Genomic DNA, 21845 nt, shown 5'->3' with positions numbered 1-21845 from the left:
TCTGTGTACAGGAGGCGACAGCGGTCTCCGTACTTTGGCTTAAGCTTATCGTAGTAGAACTCGTACATAAGCAGCTTCGATAGATCCAGCACCGTAAAGCCTGTGTAAACGGGCTTGTTTAGTAAGAGGTTTGCCCTTTTCATGTGAATCACGTAGAAGTTCAGCATTTCTACGTATCTAACGAAGCCTGGCTGTGACACGTATGCTTCTGCTTCCTCTTTGGTGCTGACTATTTTTACGCTTACGCGCTTGCGGATGTTCTCCATTGTCTTTCCGAACACGCTGTTGTTCATCAGTTTGAAGAGGTTTTTCTCGAAGTCATTTTTCGCTGCGGTACGCTTTTGCGTGTTAAAGTCAATGTAGGGGCGCATCCAGGGTTCCTGCGTGAATTTTAGGGCTCTGTGGATCTTCTCTACGCGCATTCCGTGTCGCACGTAGAACTGCAGGTTGCGGTAATGTACCACATACTTCTTCTTATCCATCAGGTTCATAGTTAGTTTCCTGTACGGTTTGTAACCAGGGCACATTTGCTTTTGCAGCGGACTTAGCTGCTTAAATGGTATCTCTATCGCTTCTGGTGCTAATGGGAACTCATTGTGTGCGTCGTGTAAGTGCTCTGGGTACTCCAGATCCACTTCTAAGACGTAACCCTTGTCTTCCTCCTTTCCTACCTGCATGTAGAAGTCTATCGGCTTCACTGGATCCCATTCGAAGTCTCTCACAGGTAGGTACTGTGACATTGCCCAACCATAAAGGTTATTCGCATCCAGGTAGTAAATGTATGTGGTTGGTTTCTCTGGGTCGTGCTCTACTAAGGGGTTGTTTGCGCGGGCGTAACGTCGGCTGGGTCCGCATACGCCGCCACGAATACCGTCTTCCATAAACCGATACATGTCGTACTCCGTTAGGAGATCCAACTGCGCATTTGTCTTCTTTAACAAAGCACTCCAGCTGAGCCCAGGAGCCGTGTAGAAATTAGCGGGATCCAATCCGTAATATTCCATAGCCATCTTTCTGAAGCTTTGGAAAACATCTGCGAGCAGCACTACGTCAGACCTTAGGTAGATGTCGTGGTAGTCACCCATGTTCTCACAGGAGTACTTTTCCCACACGTCTAACGCATGCTGGTACTCCTCATCCTTTATACCAGACTCGTTTAGGGTGCTGTAGAAGCGATCTTTGGGTGGTAGGGGTTCTTTGAATCGATCCCAGGAGTCCATGTATTCGTATGGGTAGACTCCTTTCCTTTCCGCGCCGTATTGACTGGAAATGGGAAAGTTGGTGTTATACTTTACGAGGTTTGCTAAGGAGTCCGCCATAAACTGCTGCGAATCTAAGAACTTTAGCTTGCCCACAGTTACGGACATGTACCTTTCTTTGTTGTTGGGTATGCATTTGACGTCGGAGCCGTCTGTTCCTTGTAGTAGCAAATGGGAGTCGTAACCGCGGAGGTTGTGAAAGAACACCGGAATCTCCATGTCTGGATTTACTTTGAAGTTTATATTACATTTCCAATGAGCCGCTCCTCTGTATTTACCCGTGATGTGGCAGTGATCTCTAACCTTATCCATATAGAAATCCTCAACAAATGCTTTGTGGCAGTGAATGCAGTGCGTGGAGGGCTTTCCCGGCTTCTCACCTTTCTTAGCATACTTCCCGCATTTAAAATGAGCTTCTCCTAGATACTTTCCATCTTCATCCCACGCTTTCTTGGCTCGTCTTCCAAACTGAAGAAGCGTATGTTGACAAATGTGGCATTTTTTTGCCTTGTTAAAAGCCTCCTGGTTCTCTTTGGTAAATTCCATCTTCTTTGGACGTCTTAATTGTTCTCTAATCTCCCCCTCCTCTTCTCGCAATGCTTCTAGAAACTCATTAGCTGCGTTCTTACCTCGGTAAATCACAGGAGGGTTTGCTTTACCGTCTGATCTGACTACTATGTAACCAAAGGAGCAGATCTCGTGTAATCCTACCTTATTCGTGGCGCCACGTTTCTGCTCTTCCTTAGTTATCAACGCTTCGAAGTCTGCATATATCACGTAAGGCACTTGCATCTGCTTTTGATGGTCTGCGTATGAAAGCTCTTTGTTGGTGGGCATCTGGATCCGTTGCGCCACTTCTTCGACTCCGCGGCAGATCTCATCGTGTTTCTTTAGGGTATTTAAGGATGTAAATGACAGCAAGCAGCAGTCGCAGAAGTACTTTTTACCTTTGTGCTTAGTATGTCTGTAGAATAGTCTGCTAATGTGTTTAACCCATGAGTAGTGTCCGCCGTGGTAGAATAAATGTACGCGCTCTCCTTTACTTTTTGACAGAACTAACGGTACTATCGTCTGCTCTCTGACTCCGTAAACGTTAATTGCTAGATCGTTTATTTCCTCAAATATGGGGATGTCTATCAACTGCATGGGAAATTCCACACCATCCCACTCTAAATCGTCTGTGGGATACTTACTTGTCCTACAGGGATCCTTCTCTGCTGGATACAGTGCAGACCTGATTGCCCACATAAAGCATCGATTGTCTTCATTCTTCACGTTTACAATAGCCTTCTTCCTTTCTACCCACGTTGGTAGCGGTACGTAACTCCCCCCTCGTATGGGTACGTACCTGGCTATACTTATCTCTATTCCTTCAACCTCCTCTACTGTCCAACCCGATCCTTCTTTCGTGTAGTTAGATAGCGACTCCATTATCGCTTCTAAGGCTTCACTGAGTGACCTATCCAGATTCGTGGATTCTAATATCACTAACGACTTTGATCGCAACATTGCTGTCGTCATTACCTCGTCTTTTGACAAACTTACTTCTACCATTATGCTCGCTTTCAGGGCTCCTAATTCTTCTATACCTTTTCGGAGAGTCCTTTTAACCTTCCTTTCTGACTGACGCCAAAACTGTCTAACGTCAATCTCACCGTTACCGGGTATTGACACCGTGCTGAAGTTGCTTTGGGATTCCATCTATATAATAGGAAATATTTTATACCTAATACCAAGCACTTTTTAAGTCGTCGTAGTCGTACTCACAGTCCTGACAATGCCAAAACAATTTAACCTTAGTCTCAAACTTCTTACCACATCCACAATCATAACTGCTCATACACTTCGTCTTCATTTTCAAATGCTTTTTCAAATCCGCTTCTTTCTTAAAAGTTCTCTTACATTCTTCGCACTCCATATATAGACTAACATATTTGCGCTGTTGCCCCCAACCACACTTGGAGTGGGTTGTTTCCGTAGGTGGATTTTTGACACGGGTCTTGCCCGTGTTGAGATTGCGCTGGAACCCCCATTCCCTATACTACTATTATGAGAGAGGTCTGGAGCAAATATTAGCCCGCATTTACGTTTTAAATGAAGCATTTTGATTTTTAAGCGAGCCATACAATGCCCGTGCAAATGTGCACGTTTACGCTCGAACAACAACCTAATTACGTATGCCAAAATCCGGACCGGAACTGGGATTGCAGTTCCAAATTGAGTTATTTATCACTACTACTTTATCAGTATTTGTGGAAGCTCAACCAACTAAATACTCCATGCATGTTGAAACCGGGTCCTCCACTCCCCCCTTCCAGGTATCCCAGTCAACGCTGCCTACATCGTCTAGTTGGAGGTTATGGCGATGACTGGTGGAATGTTAGGTATGTCAAATATTCTGAAGGATTGTTTAGAAATTAATTAAGGTGGCTGCCTACTTTTGAACGTTCGATTTGAGCCCACGATTTGCGCGCGCTCAAAACCGCTGAAAAATCTACAAGATTTTATTGAAGAACCATATACATTTTGAGCTTCAACAGGGCAAAACCCTCAAATTTTGACTCTATTTTTTAAAAGCATAGTGTGGACATGGCCTAAAACCAAACATCGAAAATACAAAATTATTTTGGTAAAGAGCTTTTCTTATAACAGTTTTTTGAATTTTTTTTTTTTTATGACACCACGTTAAAGCCAAAATTTGTTTATTGTGTTGCCGCTATCTTAACGTGAATTTATTTAAATTTTACATCATCATAAACGTCAACCTCAGTAAAATATTTATGTGAATTTCATAATAATCCAACTGAAGGAAAATTAGTTAAACGGCCATCGCAAAATGTTCGGTACGGTTGCTTGAAAACTGGAGGAAAACATTTATCATTTCAAATGATCACTGATGATTGTCTTTGAATTCACAAAAAATATTATCATGACTTTTGGCTTGAAGTAGACTAGAAAATCATAATAGGGTGATTATATAAATGACTATACCTGATGACTGAACTTCACCAGCAAAGAACACAACGAGCAGGACGCCAACCAAGAAGAAAAATGCCTTCATGTCTGACGACTCAGATTTAGCTCAAGTATATGCTGTACACCTCTTGGAAGAGCTGCAAGTCTGATGGGAGGTTATGTTGTTCCAGAACTTTTATTGATCGTCACATCTTTCAAAGGTTCATTTTCATTCGTCAACCACATGAACAGGTCAAAACAGGTTTCAAGGTTTCGGTTGTGTCTTTGTTTGTGAAATATAATTTCGTAATTTTTTTTTTCATTGACGAGCTTTAGACAGTGTGCCAGTAAAGAATGTAAACAGAATAAAGAATATAGATATAAACGCTCCATCGACTCGAAAGCGCTCATAGGAGCTAAATGAGCATGCGATTTCCTTTGTTTAGTGACGTCAGCGTTTACGAAAATATCCGGCTTCGAGTGTTTACACGGAAACGCATAGCCAGCGTTTTGCAAAATATTCGCTTTGAAAAGCGTTTTCGGAAATAGCCGGCTAAAGACCGTCTCCGTATAAACGGTAGGCCTAAACGGATAAAAAAATATGCGTTTACAAAAATATCCGGCTCCGTGTAAATGTAGTTAATATTAACTATTAACTATGGTGTAAACGGGGCCTATGTTTCTGTTTTGCAAGGACAAAGGAGCATTTGGACTCAACGTTATTGCAAGCGACGGGACATTTTCGGTTTGATAAAGTCACGATTTCGATTTGTCTCAACATTCTGGCTTTTCCAATCAAAAATTGCAAGAAGTTTCACTAACATATGAAAGACAAAAGTTTAAAGTTACGAAATAAGAAAAAAAAATTTTTTTTCGAGCAATTCGTCATTTTTCGTATCCTAATACCTTAAGTTTTCATCCGAGCCACTTGAAGGTCTAACCATTTGTAGATGTAATTACAAAGGCAGCACCTTCTCCTCAGATATTTTAAAACCTTGAGTGTTGGTCCTGCCGAGGCTTTAACCGCGACGTCCTCCCACAAAAAACGCTGCTCAATGTCAATGTCAGTGTCTTTTCAATCAAAGTGTTTTATAATATTTGTACACATATTTATATTTATAGAGACATAAACCTGAATATCAAGATTGTTCAAGAAGACATTTTTTTTTTATGTAGACCAAATAGACCGATTCAACTTGTCTTGATCATTTTGAGATAAAAATTACTCTAAGGAAAAATTATGCCAAAATAAAACAGCAAGTCACAAGATTTGCTCATTGGTAATCTACTATTTCTGGAAGAAAATGAGAAAAAAGTGTTCAGATAGAGTAGAAAAGGCTTCATTGGGTAAGTCATAAATGATGTGTATCGGGATCGTTCATCGAAGCGTTTCCATTTCAAAATTTTTGCCACTTCCTAAGATAGACCAAATGCAAAACTTGCACCGATGTGAGGCTTAGCTGTGAACAAAGGGATCTGGCGTGATTCGTGACTTTTGAATTACGCCAGATTGCTTTGAATCACGCCAGATCCCTTTGTTCACAACTTAAGGTGGCTGAACCCCCCTCTCCCTCCCTTGACCGCTACCTTCCACGTTTGGAACGCTGGTGCATAAACGTATTTTATCTAATTGCAAATCTTTTTTACACATAAGTCACATAAAGATTGAATTAATGTGGAAGGTAGCGGTCAAGCGTGAGGTCCAGCCACCTTAAGCCTCACATCGGTTTGAGTTTTGCATTTGGCCTATACCTACAGGATTTAAGGAAGTATGAAAGTACATCGCATAGCTTGTAGTAAAAAATTTATACTTCGAATATTTGATAGAAATTTGTGGAAAACGTGTACAATATTAGATTGATGGATGAGTTGACAGGCAAAACAAACACAGCAATCCACACCTAAACTATCTGCATAGATCTGGGAATTTCCCGTCCAAGATTCAAGGAGACTCGCACTTGAGCTTATAACTAATCGACTCGATTGCATAGAAACAATCTTACTATTAAGAGAAAAAATTTTCAATAATGAGCAATATTGGCAAAAATCGCCAAAAACTAGACTTTCGTATGAGTTTTGATCCCAATTTTCGTTTTGGGTTAACACTCAAAACCTTTTTTAAACAGTTAGAAACTGATGTACTATGATAAAATGCCTGTTTGAAGCGGTATTTTCAATTGTACAAAGATGTTTTGTTGCATTTGTGTTAGAATGTTGCTTTGTCAGGCTTTTTTTTATAGAAAATATATGGAAAATAAGCAAATGAAGGCCTAAACCTCATTTTCGAATAACATTTTTGCTTTGGGTTAACATTTTGATTCCACTTTCATCGGCCATCTCCACTTCCAAAAAAGTTAAACTTTCTGAATAACAAGATTTTAGCCTCGTGCAACAGAAAAATCAAGGACCTACCAAACTTTACTCACATGTGATGCCGAGTCCAGGAATCAAAGCCAGGACCCCAGAGGTGAGTGGCGAGTGCACTACCACTATACTACTCTTGATTCCAAATAAATGTTCTTAATGATAAAAGTAATAATACTAAAGAGAATGAGCCAGCATGTATACCTGGTGGATCCCTTGTGTAGTCTTTGAGTTTGGGTACAAGGTACAGTGGAATCTAAGCATAGAACAAAATGGCAAAGCAGCAAAATGGATGAACAAAATCAATAAAAGTAAGTACAAGCACAGGCTTGTCAGGCTAAGGTTCGCCAGGCTTATGCAATGGTCTTTTGCTTCACTGTTACTTACTCGTTTTACATTGTTGCCCAGTGTATCCATACGTATACGTGCCATTATTACCATTGTAACAGGTGCCTCCGTTATAACAAGGGTTACCACTGTTACACGGGTACAAGTCTAGATTTTAAAAAGAAATAGAGGCTTTGCACCATCAAGTGATGGCAGCCATGACAGGAGGCAGCCATCACGGCATCATGGCTGCCATCACGTGATGGCGAACCTCTATTCGAATGAAAAACGCTCTAAATATACCTCATGAGCATTTTTATCACCCTGTTTCTCTTCTGGTTTGAAACTGGGGGAAGCTGCACTTGCAAAGTCTTATTGTGCATTTTCATCACCATCATTATGACCATGAGCAGCATCTTGACCATGGCCATCACGCATCAACATTATCACTATTATCATCATTATCAACAACATTACCACCAACATCATTATCAGCACCACCACCATGGTCATCATCACTCACCATCATCATCATCATCACCACCACCATCATCATCATTATCATCATCAACATCACCACCATGGTCATCATCACTCACCATCATCACCATCATCATCATCACCACCACCATCATCATCATTATCATCATCAACATCACCACCATGGTCATCATCACTCACCATCATCATTTGTCATTTTGGAGCAACAACGGCATGAACTATACCTCATAGTTTTGGTCGATTTTGAACCTTTTTAGCACCTTTTGAAATAAACTTTATTTCTTATATAGCGCAAATTCCATGCAATAATGTCATCAAATGTGCAATGAATTAAAGTAAAAAATATTAGAAATAATAGTGAAGTTATAAATGTATTACAAATAAGAATACGATAATTGCCAAATTTAATGTTAATTTTTCCAAGGAGTAAAATTTAGCAATTATTGTATTAAATTATTAGTATTATTATACAGCTTGTCATTAATCTCATATAGGTAACTCTCCAATTATTTTCTTAATTGGACAGGTCTTGTTAATATGGGATTAGTTAGGCAGCTATAGGATTTCATGCTCCCCAATCAAGAAATAATTAGACTCGAAAAATTCCTCAGACTGCCAAATTGGCCTACGGCCTCATCCAATTTTGGAAGTCCTCGGAATTTTTCTCGTCCAATTATTTCTTAATTGGACAGCATGGAGTCCTATTACATATACTCATTAAATTATTATTAAATTATTGTATTATTGTAAAAAACCTAAAATACTACAAAAATTAAATTAAATTATAAAGAGTGCAAAATAAGGTTATTTTTGTGCAAAAGCTTGGACTACAACCTATGGTATTGGTCGATTTTGGACCATTTAATTTTCACACCTAATTACTACGCAACATTTATGAAAGATGCAAAATAGATCATTATCTTTAAGCGTTAAAGGACCGATCGTTTATTGTGTCGCAGGGGGCAGGGGGTCGGCGGTTTTCTGAAAAAAAGAAACCGTACAATTTGTACCCCCTATATATCTCAATTTAAAATATACCCTCTCTTCTTCCTTATTTAGAAAACTCAGTTCAGAGCCAGTATTTTGAAATTGCAAAAAGTGTACCCCCTCTAAAATTACCACCCGTCCCCCCTCCCCCTCCTATGACGTAATAAACGGTCAGTCTATCAAGCTGCATCTTTTTTACACGGTATACCAGTTTTGCTTTCATTTTTTAGGCAAGAATATGATGTATTTTACGTTTATGCCAGGAGGGAAATATATTGCGGAGGACGTTCCTCGTCAAGAAGATAAATGGAGCCTCATAACCAACAACACAACGATGAGAATGAGCACTAACAGTGTGACTGCAACAAGAGCTACGGCTACACCAAGGATAACTATGAGAGAACTCGATATTTCTGGGGAATGAAAAATCGATTAGAACTAAAATCATTCCTTGGTCAAGTTAAGACCCCCCCCTTGGACACTTAGTGTGCGCCCGCTCATCGTGATGACATTTTCTGTTTCATCTCGACCTTAAAAGAACGACGTAAAAAGTGACAGTAATGATGTAATTTGCTTTTCCCATTAAAAAAAGAATATTAATCTTAATGCCTCAAAGAAAAAAACCGTTATGAACACAGATAATAACTAGCTAAAAACTAGTGAAACAGTAATGATAAAAAGTTAAATTATACACCGTGAAAAGATGAAAAAACTAACGTTACTAACGTTTCGGACGCTAGTCCTTCGTCGGAGTAATAGTTCTTTTACTCTGACGAAGGACTAGCGTCCGAAACGTCAGTAAGTTTTTTCATCTTTTCACGGTGTATAATTTACCTTTTTATCATTACTACTACGTCGTTATGAACACAGATTATTAGCTACAAATAGTTCCTTCGCATTTGCCCTTGAACGTCCTTAGGAATTGTTTCCAATATATATATTTTTCGATGAAAGTGTGCTTACCTTCTCCGTCCTGCTGTTTGGCAGCTCCTGTCTGTCCTGAGTAAAAAAGAGCTTGTTGATTAAAGATATGACTAAAGAATACGTATCACTTCCCACAAGAATAAAAGGAAAAACCGAACATGGCCGCTAATGAAACCAATATTACGAAACTTAGATGTTAAGCCTGTTTCACACTAGCGTCGTAATCGGAGTCAGAAGCAACATAAGCAGACTCAGTAGAGTACTGGTCATTAACAGTGCTTGTCGTTTTTCACACCGAAGTGATAAATGTTATACTGAGCCTGCGTATTTCGCTTTCTATTCCAATTAAGATGCTACTAGTTTGAACCAGGCTTAACATACACTCAATTGAAGAATCGTTGTCGCGTTCAGAAACATAGAACATAAAAGCTGAGACCAAAATGGCACATTGGAAATGACATAATTCTATTATAATTTATTCATTTGCGCCATCAATGCAGTCGGTTCAGAATGCCAAACGCGTATTAAAAATAGTGGATGATGCCACGGGTCGCCGGTCACAGCATGCATCTAATTAACGTACTTGCCATGTGCCATTTCGGTCTCAGCTCCTATGTTCTATGTTTCTAAACCCGACAACGATTCTTCAATTGAGTGTATATCAAAATTAAAATCTGCAGATATCTAAAATCATGAGGTTTATCATAAATTATAGTTTAAACGTGGTGAATATTTCCCAGGCAGGACCGCGCGTGGTTCGGAGAAAGATACCACTTCTGATTCTGAAGCTTTATGGTTTGAATTCAAAAATAATCTTCAACATTATAGCGGAGCCCCATACTTAAAAAAAAAGGTAAACCATCGAGTTGATTTTTCATGGCTTGGCTGACGTCACTTCCGTCCGTCCGTCCGTCCGTCCCTGTACACAACACAGGAATCCCGCTTGATGTCAAAGCAAAACTACTCACAAATGCGGCTCTCAAATGCACAGAAAAAAATCGCTTTAGGACAAATTATAGACCAAAAACAATTTAAAAAAAACTTTCATGTAGTCAAAGATGGATCAAGAAGTGTTCTTCAAGAATTCAGGTGTGTGTTTTTTAGCAAACAATCGTATATATATATATATATATATTTTTTTTTTTTTGACAAGCATTTTTCTCGACGAATCGACAAATAAAAGACTTTCTCTCAAAACTTTTTATATTTATATAGATAAGCTTAATTTATTTTAATGCTGGAGGAAATATAACATGAAGAGCATATTACAACAAATATTCGTCCTTTATTTAGCTTTGTAAATCTTTAACAATTCGGTTGTTTTTAACCAGCTATCGTATGTTTTTCGTTCAAGAAAAGGCTTTGTTCGCCTCCTATCGCGGGGTCCAATCGGCAAAACAAAGAAGACTTTCATTCAATAATTTTATTTCTTTCTACAGATAATTTATTTAATCATTAAATGAAATGTAAATTTTTACCCAATATTCAACTGTTTATTAAGCTGTTCGAGCAAGTATGATTATAAAAATGAGCTTAAATTTGTGTTGTTGAAAGATGTTATTGTATAAAGACCTACTAGACTTTCACTCTAAAAAGCTAAAAAATATTCAAAAACATTTACAAACGCCAATTTACTGCCAAAGAAATGAGTCATTTTGTATTTTGCATTGCCTTTTGCATTATTTTTTATTTTGTCTCAGTTGTTCTTGTCAATTGTTTAAATGAATGTAAGCTCTGGTTTTTGAAAACTGTAAAAGACCTATTAAGTAAACCTCATTTTTTGCTCACCTTAACCAGTTTTCAAGTCTGTTTTTTGGTCTTGATTTGTCCTAAATCTCCAGATTTTCGATTTCAATGAAAGACTTCCGAGGTAAATTTCACTAAACTTGATATTGTATTGGATTATCTGTAGTTAGCTTTCGTTTTTCTTTAAGTAAAAGAGATTCAAAGCCTAAAACTGTAGGCCTTGGAAAACTTTTTGTCGAAGAATCTTCCAAGAACAAAACTAGCCCCTGGGGGTGGTGGTAAGTTGTGTACAAAATTCCTAAGTTGGAGAGTATACTCGCGCAAAAAAACAAAAAAAAAAACAAAAAACGATGTAGTGCATTTCGATTCGATTTCACTGCATGGTTTTTATTATGGGAGAAATTATCATCATTTCGAATAAAAAATAATTGAAGATTTTTTCCCCGATCTTATTTTCACCTTTCAGTTTCATTCAAATTGTTCTCCCTGTGACTTCCGTATCGGGAGCTCCGCTTTAAGGCAGTGCCTAAATATATATATCATTATATGTGGTGTAATCTATCGACATCCACACGGTAACATTGATGCTTTTCTTGATTATTTAGACAATATAGTGAAAAAAATGAATAATGAGAATATAAGTATTGCATAATAATGGGCGATTTCAACATTGATTTGTTAAAGTCAGATTATCATACAGATACTGATGACTTTCTTCACACCCTTGAATCTTGATTCTTTAGCCCTCATATTCTTCAGCCTACTAGAATTACTGATCACTTTGCAACTCTCATAGATAACCTTTTCTTTAATTCATTATCTCATCATACCATAAGTGGTAACATTTGTTATGATTTCACTCACCACTTACCAAATTTCCTTATAATAAAAAAGCTACATTATGTACCTAAGAATATTGAATTTGTTAAAAGAAATTATTCCAACTATAGCTAACGTAGCCTAATTGAAGATAGCATCTATTAATTGGGATAATTTATCACACTGTGATAGTGTATCCGACATGTTTGATAGTTTTTACCAAAAAATATCAAATGTAGTTGCCCAACACCTTCCACTGAAAAGGCTTAGTAAAAGGGAAATTAATCAGCAATCAAAACCTTGGATAACCAAAGGTATCAGAACTTCCATTAGGATAAAAAATAATCCTTATAGAAAATTCATGAAAAATAAATCTAGCTATTACTATGACAAGTTTAAATTCTATAGAAACCGTATAAATCTCATCATAGTAGTGTTACCCTAGTGTTACCCTCCTATACTGTAAGTAATATGTATGTAAACATCTAGAGGGTAACACCTAATGTCGTATCGTTACTATGTGTATTTAAGCTATTAGTTTATAATAAAAAAACTTTTTATAATAATAAAATCTTATTAAGTTTATCTTGAAAATATCTCCCCACGCCCATGTAATATCCTCTATATTTAACATTATATAGTTAATTAATATTTTTTGTTATTTAATTAGAAAATCAGTAAGTGATATACATGTATATATATAGAGGGATGTATATTCATAGTTTAACTATGGTATATTGTATCTATATGTATACATAACGAAGATGCCATTTATATATATGATTAATATTACCATTAGATGGTATTAAATTATGTCTGTGTCTGTGTCTGTGTCTGTGTCTGTGTCTGTGTCTGTGTCTGTGTCTGTGTCTGTGTCTGTGTCTGTGTCTGTGTCTGTGTCTGTGTCTGTGTCTGTGTCTGTGTCTGTGTCTGTGTCTGTGTCTGTGTCTGTGTCTGTGTCTGTGTCTGTGTCTGTGTCTGTGTCTGTGTCTGTGTCTGTGTCTGTGTCTGTGTGAATTACTTACTCGTTTCACATTGTTGACCAGTGTATCCAGAAGAACAGGAACAGGTGTACGTGCCATTATTACCATTGTAACAAGTGCCTCCGTTACGACAAGAGTTACTACTGTTACACGGGTACATGTCTAGATTCAAAAGGAATAAGATTTCTCATATGAGAATAGCAGCATTCCCTTTAAACTGGGCTTACAATTTTGGGGATCAGTATCAGCGTAAAATACAATGGTCTATTCCTTGACTGTTACTTACTCGTTTCACATTGATGCACAGTGTATCCAGAAGAACAGGAACAGTTGTACGTGCTATTCTTACCATTGTAGCAAGTGCCTCCGTTACGACAAGGGCTACTGCTACACGCCATGTCTAGATTCAAAAGGAATAGGATTACTCATATCAAAATAGTAGCATTCACTTTAAACTGGTCTAATGATATTGTGCATAAGTAACAGCGTAAAATACAATGGTCTACTGCTTGACTGTTACTTACTCGTTTCACATTGTTGCCCAGTGTATCCAGAAGAACAGGAACAGTTGTACGTGCTATTCTTACCATTGTAGCAAGTGCCTCCGTTACGACAAGGGCTACTGCTACACGCCATGTCTAGATTCAAAAGGAATAGGATTACTCATATCAAAATAGTAGCATTCACTTTAAACTGGTCTAATGATATTGTGCATAAGTAATAGCGTAAAATACAATGGTCTATTGCTTGACTGTTACTTACTCGTTTCACATTGTTGCCCAGTGTATCCAGAAGAACAGGAACAGTTGTACGTGCCTGTCGCGGCCAAAAGCCACGGAGGAGGACTAGGGCGGAGATCCACACACGCGTCCTATAGTTTTATGTTACAGAGCCGTGTAGCTATAGCAGAAGAACAAAATTGTAAGTTTATTGCATTTCATTTCTTCATATCACGGAATATCGCCAATTAATATGTTTCTTTTCTATTTCTAGTTGTGAACCGTCGCTTATCATCTCATTTTACGGTTTATTCATGCTAGAACTGTTAAAGAATAATTTCAATCGCTGCGTTAAGATCGGAGAGTTCAATCAGTTAAACGAAGTGTAATCAACGTGTATTTTGGGAAATAAAGGCGAGTGTCACAAGTATTCTGCAGCTACAGTGCCATTATTACCATTGTAACAAGTGCCTCCGTTACGACAAGGGTTACTATTACACGGCATGTCTAGATTCAAAAGGAATAGGATTACTCATGTTAAAATAGTAGCATTCCCTTTAAACTGGTCTAATGATTTTTGGGATCAGTAGCAGCGTAAAATACAATGTTCTATTGCTTGTACTGTTACTTACAAGTCTGACATTGTTGTCCAGTGTATCCAGAAGGACAGGAACAGGTGTACGTGCTATTATTACCATTGAAACAAGTGCCTCCGTTACGACAAGGGCTACTGCTACACGACATGTCTAGATTCAAGATGAATAGGATTTCTCATGTTAAAATAGTAGCATTCCCTTTAAGTTGGTCTAATGATGTTAGGGATCAATAGCAGCGTAAAATGGTCTATTGCTTGACTGTTACTTACAAGTCTGACATTCTTGACCAGTGTATCCAAAAGGACAGGAACAGGTGTACGTGCCATTATTACCATTGTTACAAGTACCATTATTACGACAAGGGTTACGACTGTTACACGGGTACATGTCTAGATTAAAAATGAATGTGTGATTTCTAATGATAGAAGAAAAATATATATAAAGTACGGCCGAAAAGTCAGCGGTTTTCCATCTCAGAGCATATGGAAATAAAAGTCTTTTCTCTGAGTTTCATGGAATCAGCTGGAATTGGAAAATATTAAGCCAAATTGAATAAATTGATTTGAAAAATATGGTATTTCAGCATCATAATGTTTTTCTAATGATGACATCGAGGAAAATGTCATCAAAGATAAAGATCAGCAATCTCTTGAACGTCGATCAAGACCAAGTCAAATGCTCAACGCAACAAAACTCAGCACGAAAACTTGCTGCTCGGTTTGCTGTGTTCAGCACGGTGTAGTTTCTGCATTCTTTGTTAAAATATTTTCAAATTAGTAAAGTTATTGCTTTTGACACATAAATGATTTTAAAAAGCTTTAATATTCGATCGTTACATGTTTAATGTAAAAACAGGTTTATAACGTCACGCAGTCTACGATGTTGTCGAATGCTAAGAAAGATTCCTAGAAATACGTTAAAAGACGCTTAATAGTCCACGATAAACCTGCTTAATTTCAACGTATCACTGATGATTGGTTTTTAATGTATATATAGTACACCATGTATGTAATGGATCTTATCTAATTTTAATCATCATTGAGGACTATAAGTTTATCAGTGTAAATTGTTAAATGTTCCCTATTGAAATATAGTTTATCATTATTAATCAAATAAAACATCATCAACATCCTTATCATGCAATTCCTCTTATTAAAGCTGTAACAATAATGTTTCAATAGGTTATTGTTTACCATCACGATAGCAGGATACAAAGACGTCTTCACCATGACCACAGTTGCTATTTCCCCACCCATTATGTATACACTGATGAATAGCACTCTCGCTGCCAGAACATTGTACATTATCAAGCCATATCGGTCCTGTTCCTCCTCCACTGATATGATAAGAAAGGGCATCATCAAATCCAAGCTGGCGGCAAACCACGTGGGTGTTGGTCATGGACCAGTAATCATCACACACTGTACCCCATTGTCCATCATGAAGAACTTGTAATCGACCTGAGGACCCTCCTCCTTGAATGCGCACCTCACCTAACATAAAAATATATAAAAGTATTATACTAATTGTAAATCCTGAAGAGTCTACCGTGTTTAAATAAAGCATCTATTCTATTCTATTTAAAAGTTTAAAACAATATAGGTATTGAAAGCATTATAGTCGGGCTTTCATTGAAAGAATGTTGAATCAAAAGATCTCATTTTCAGATTCGTCATTTCGTCATTTGCTTTGGTATTAAACACAATGGTCTATTACTTGACTGTTACATACCTATTTCACAATGACTACCGCTGTATCCATTAGGACAGGAGCAGTAATATCTTCCATTACAACCATTGCTACAAGTACCATTATTACGACAAGGGTTACGACTGTTACACGGGTACATGTCTAGATTAAAAATGAATGTGTGATTTCTAATGATAGAAAAAGTATATAAAGTACTATCGAAAAGTCAGCGGTTTTCCATCTCAGAGCACATGGAAATAAAATTCTTTTCTTGAGTTTCATGGAATCAGCTGGACTTGGAAAATATTAAGCCAAATTAAAGTGCACCTAGCCCCGTATTTGATTCTGCATAAAGTGAATAGTGGAATGGTGAAATATTTCTTCATTTGAATGTTGCGTCTTTAAGTTATGAAGGTTTATACTTCCATTACATTGCTGACTGTGACGTCACCGCAGGCTTTTGAGTGTATTTGTTTTAATTTTTGATACCAAACACTAGCCATTATGAGACATCAGATTTACAATAAACAATGTGGAAACCTTGAGTATAATAATAATTCTTTTTAAAAACTGTTTGTATGAACCAGTCAAACACAAAATTTGTATATTTAATGAAGCCCGGGGTGACGGTGTTTAAAAAATGTCCATACATTGAATGACGTCATCAGCATTAGAACGCGCGCGCAGAAAGGATTGCGCACGCGCAATGGCCATGTCAATAACACATCTACAAAAATACTTGTCACTATTTTATTTGCTAATTGGTTGATTGGCGGTCAATTTTCTGTTACTCTGTATATTTAAGTAATAAATTACATTCGCGTTTGAGTAATAACCAAAAACGTTTCGCCGATTTATATATAATCAACGTGTTTTTTGCAGATCTGTTGTCAATGGTTTCGAAGCGATTGTTTCTAAGAATTTTCAATGAACTTCATGAGCAATAGCTTGTTTTGGTTTACTCTTCATGATTCATCTACTCGAGCAGTATTTTCTGCACGAACGAGCGAAGATCGATAAGGAGAACACGGTTTCAAAAGTCAGAATTTATATGATAAGCGATACTGCAAATTCATTCAGCATGACATAGATATTCTTATAGCCTACATTTATGTATTTATATTAACTGTTTTGGCTTCAAAGTCTACTCACAAAGGAACATGAGGTACATAGAAATAGTTATCTTAAGATTCTATTTGATTTAAGAAGCAAAATAAATAATTTGCTAAGCACATTCCAGGGTCCAAGATCTTTGCCGTTCGAAGCGTTATGATCTCCTTTAATTTTTTTTCAAAAAAATTCATCAAAAAATATCGATAAATCATAAAATTAAAAAATGTAAAGCAATTATGAGAGAGGTCTGGAGCAAATATTAGCCCGCATTTACGTTTTAAATGAAGCATTTTGATTTTTAAGCGAGCCATACAATGCCCGTGCAAATGTGCACGTTTACGCTCGAACAACAACCTAATTACGTATGCCAAAATCCGGACCGGAACTGGGATTGCAGTTCCAAATTGAGTTATTTATCACTACTACTTTATCAGTATTTGTGGAAGCTCAACCAACTAAATACTCCATGCATGTTGAAACCGGGTCCTCCACTCCCCCCTTCCAGGTATCCCAGTCAACGCTGCCTACATCGTCTAGTTGGAGGTTATGGCGATGACTGGTGGAATGTTAGGTATGTCAAATATTCTGAAGGATTGTTTAGAAATTAATTAAGGTGGCTGCCTACTTTTGAACGTTCGATTTGAGCCCACGATTTGCGCGCGCTCAAAACCGCTGAAAAATCTACAAGATTTTATTGAAGAACCATATACATTTTGAGCTTCAACAGGGCAAAACCCTCAAATTTTGACTCTATTTTTTAAAAGCATAGTGTGGACATGGCCTAAAACCAAACATCGAAAATACAAAATTATTTTGGTAAAGAGCTTTTCTTATAACAGTTTTTTGAATTTTTTTTTTTTATGACACCACGTTAAAGCCAAAATTTGTTTATTGTGTTGCCGCTATCTTAACGTGAATTTATTTAAATTTTACATCATCATAAACGTCAACCTCAGTAAAATATTTATGTGAATTTCATAATAATCCAACTGAAGGAAAATTAGTTAAACGGCCATCGCAAAATGTTCGGTACGGTTGCTTGAAAACTGGAGGAAAACATTTATCATTTCAAATGATCACTGATGATTGTCTTTGAATTCACAAAAAATATTATCATGACTTTTGGCTTGAAGTAGACTAGAAAATCATAATAGGGTGATTATATAAATGACTATACCTGATGACTGAACTTCACCAGCAAAGAACACAACGAGCAGGACGCCAACCAAGAAGAAAAATGCCTTCATGTCTGACGACTCAGATTTAGCTCAAGTATATGCTGTACACCTCTTGGAAGAGCTGCAAGTCTGATGGGAGGTTATGTTGTTCCAGAACTTTTATTGATCGTCACATCTTTCAAAGGTTCATTTTCATTCGTCAACCACATGAACAGGTCAAAACAGGTTTCAAGGTTTCGGTTGTGTCTTTGTTTGTGAAATATAATTTCGTAATTTTTTTTTTCATTGACGAGCTTTAGACAGTGTGCCAGTAAAGAATGTAAACAGAATAAAGAATATAGATATAAACGCTCCATCGACTCGAAAGCGCTCATAGGAGCTAAATGAGCATGCGATTTCCTTTGTTTAGTGACGTCAGCGTTTACGAAAATATCCGGCTTCGAGTGTTTACACGGAAACGCATAGCCAGCGTTTTGCAAAATATTCGCTTTGAAAAGCGTTTTCGGAAATAGCCGGCTAAAGACCGTCTCCGTATAAACGGTAGGCCTAAACGGATAAAAAAATATGCGTTTACAAAAATATCCGGCTCCGTGTAAATGTAGTTAATATTAACTATTAACTATGGTGTAAACGGGGCCTATGTTTCTGTTTTGCAAGGACAAAGGAGCATTTGGACTCAACGTTATTGCAAGCGACGGGACATTTTCGGTTTGATAAAGTCACGATTTCGATTTGTCTCAACATTCTGGCTTTTCCAATCAAAAATTGCAAGAAGTTTCACTAACATATGAAAGACAAAAGTTTAAAGTTACGAAATAAGAAAAAAAAATTTTTTTTCGAGCAATTCGTCATTTTTCGTATCCTAATACCTTAAGTTTTCATCCGAGCCACTTGAAGGTCTAACCATTTGTAGATGTAATTACAAAGGCAGCACCTTCTCCTCAGATATTTTAAAACCTTGAGTGTTGGTCCTGCCGAGGCTTTAACCGCGACGTCCTCCCACAAAAAACGCTGCTCAATGTCAATGTCAGTGTCTTTTCAATCAAAGTGTTTTATAATATTTGTACACATATTTATATTTATAGAGACATAAACCTGAATATCAAGATTGTTCAAGAAGACATTTTTTTTTTATGTAGACCAAATAGACCGATTCAACTTGTCTTGATCATTTTGAGATAAAAATTACTCTAAGGAAAAATTATGCCAAAATAAAACAGCAAGTCACAAGATTTGCTCATTGGTAATCTACTATTTCTGGAAGAAAATGAGAAAAAAGTGTTCAGATAGAGTAGAAAAGGCTTCATTGGGTAAGTCATAAATGATGTGTATCGGGATCGTTCATCGAAGCGTTTCCATTTCAAAATTTTTGCCACTTCCTAAGATAGACCAAATGCAAAACTTGCACCGATGTGAGGCTTAGCTGTGAACAAAGGGATCTGGCGTGATTCGTGACTTTTGAATTACGCCAGATTGCTTTGAATCACGCCAGATCCCTTTGTTCACAACTTAAGGTGGCTGAACCCCCCTCTCCCTCCCTTGACCGCTACCTTCCACGTTTGGAACGCTGGTGCATAAACGTATTTTATCTAATTGCAAATCTTTTTTACACATAAGTCACATAAAGATTGAATTAATGTGGAAGGTAGCGGTCAAGCGTGAGGTCCAGCCACCTTAAGCCTCACATCGGTTTGAGTTTTGCATTTGGCCTATACCTACAGGATTTAAGGAAGTATGAAAGTACATCGCATAGCTTGTAGTAAAAAATTTATACTTCGAATATTTGATAGAAATTTGTGGAAAACGTGTACAATATTAGATTGATGGATGAGTTGACAGGCAAAACAAACACAGCAATCCACACCTAAACTATCTGCATAGATCTGGGAATTTCCCGTCCAAGATTCAAGGAGACTCGCACTTGAGCTTATAACTAATCGACTCGATTGCATAGAAACAATCTTACTATTAAGAGAAAAAATTTTCAATAATGAGCAATATTGGCAAAAATCGCCAAAAACTAGACTTTCGTATGAGTTTTGATCCCAATTTTCGTTTTGGGTTAACACTCAAAACCTTTTTTAAACAGTTAGAAACTGATGTACTATGATAAAATGCCTGTTTGAAGCGGTATTTTCAATTGTACAAAGATGTTTTGTTGCATTTGTGTTAGAATGTTGCTTTGTCAGGCTTTTTTTTATAGAAAATATATGGAAAATAAGCAAATGAAGGCCTAAACCTCATTTTCGAATAACATTTTTGCTTTGGGTTAACATTTTGATTCCACTTTCATCGGCCATCTCCACTTCCAAAAAAGTTAAACTTTCTGAATAACAAGATTTTAGCCTCGTGCAACAGAAAAATCAAGGACCTACCAAACTTTACTCACATGTGATGCCGAGTCCAGGAATCAAAGCCAGGACCCCAGAGGTGAGTGGCGAGTGCACTACCACTATACTACTCTTGATTCCAAATAAATGTTCTTAATGATAAAAGTAATAATACTAAAGAGAATGAGCCAGCATGTATACCTGGTGGATCCCTTGTGTAGTCTTTGAGTTTGGGTACAAGGTACAGTGGAATCTAAGCATAGAACAAAATGGCAAAGCAGCAAAATGGATGAACAAAATCAATAAAAGTAAGTACAAGCACAGGCTTGTCAGGCTAAGGTTCGCCAGGCTTATGCAATGGTCTTTTGCTTCACTGTTACTTACTCGTTTTACATTGTTGCCCAGTGTATCCATACGTATACGTGCCATTATTACCATTGTAACAGGTGCCTCCGTTATAACAAGGGTTACCACTGTTACACGGGTACAAGTCTAGATTTTAAAAAGAAATAGAGGCTTTGCACCATCAAGTGATGGCAGCCATGACAGGAGGCAGCCATCACGGCATCATGGCTGCCATCACGTGATGGCGAACCTCTATTCGAATGAAAAACGCTCTAAATATACCTCATGAGCATTTTTATCACCCTGTTTCTCTTCTGGTTTGAAACTGGGGGAAGCTGCACTTGCAAAGTCTTATTGTGCATTTTCATCACCATCATTATGACCATGAGCAGCATCTTGACCATGGCCATCACGCATCAACATTATCACTATTATCATCATTATCAACAACATTACCACCAACATCATTATCAGCACCACCACCATGGTCATCATCACTCACCATCATCATCATCATCACCACCACCATCATCATCATCATTATCATCATCAACATCACCACCATGGTCATCATCACTCACCATCATCATTTGTCATTTTGGAGCAACAACGGCATGAACTATACCCCATAGTTTTGGTCGATTTTGAACCTTTTAACCTTTTAACTTTATTTCTTGTATAGCGCAAATTCCATGCAATAATGTCATCAAATGTGCAATGAATTAAAGTAAAAAATATTAGCAATAATAGTGAAGTTATAAATGTATTACAAATAAGAATACGATAATTGACAAATTTATTGTTTTTCCAAGGAGTAAAATTTGGCAATTATTGTATTAAATTATTATTATTACTAAATTATTGTATTATTGTAAAAAACCTAAAATACTACAAAAATTAAATTAAATTATAGAGAGTGCAAAATAAGGTTATTTTTGTGCAAAAGCTTGGACTACAACCTATGGTATTGGTCGATTTTGGACCATTTAATTTTCACACCTAATTACTAT

General features: G+C 37.2%; 1 protein-coding gene and 1 long non-coding RNA gene across 2 annotated transcripts; one reads left to right on the top strand and one right to left on the bottom strand.

Moving 5' to 3' along the window:
- Nucleotides 1-6536: 6536 nt before the first annotated feature.
- On the bottom strand, nt 6537-21557 carry LOC148904443 (uncharacterized). Its single transcript, XM_089025111.1, has 10 exons — nt 20875-21557; nt 20692-20743; nt 15912-16031; nt 15374-15673; nt 14450-14569; nt 14217-14330; nt 12908-13027; nt 9357-9392; nt 6966-8806; nt 6537-6834 (listed from the first exon to the last, which is right to left on the bottom strand). The coding sequence occupies exons 1-9, from the start codon at nt 20926-20928 to the stop codon at nt 8688-8690; spliced, it is 1035 nt and encodes a 344-aa protein (XP_088881237.1). The 5' UTR covers nt 20929-21557; the 3' UTR covers nt 6537-6834; nt 6966-8687.
- On the top strand, nt 13692-14014 carry LOC148904444 (uncharacterized). The gene is made up of 2 exons (XR_016118876.1): nt 13692-13786; nt 13859-14014. It is a non-coding gene; the product is annotated as an uncharacterized LOC148904444 (long non-coding RNA).
- Nucleotides 21558-21845: the final 288 nt, after the last annotated feature.

The sequence above is a fragment of the Actinia tenebrosa genome, unplaced genomic scaffold (assembly GCF_029948245.1).
Source record: "Actinia tenebrosa isolate PJP-AT-01 unplaced genomic scaffold, QUT_ActTen_1.0 PGA_scaffold9__36_contigs__length_13948895, whole genome shotgun sequence".
Classification (NCBI taxonomy): Eukaryota; Metazoa; Cnidaria; class Anthozoa; order Actiniaria; family Actiniidae; genus Actinia; species Actinia tenebrosa.
The sequence above is the reverse complement of the archived record's forward strand: the minus strand, read 5'-3'. Positions and strand labels throughout refer to the sequence as shown.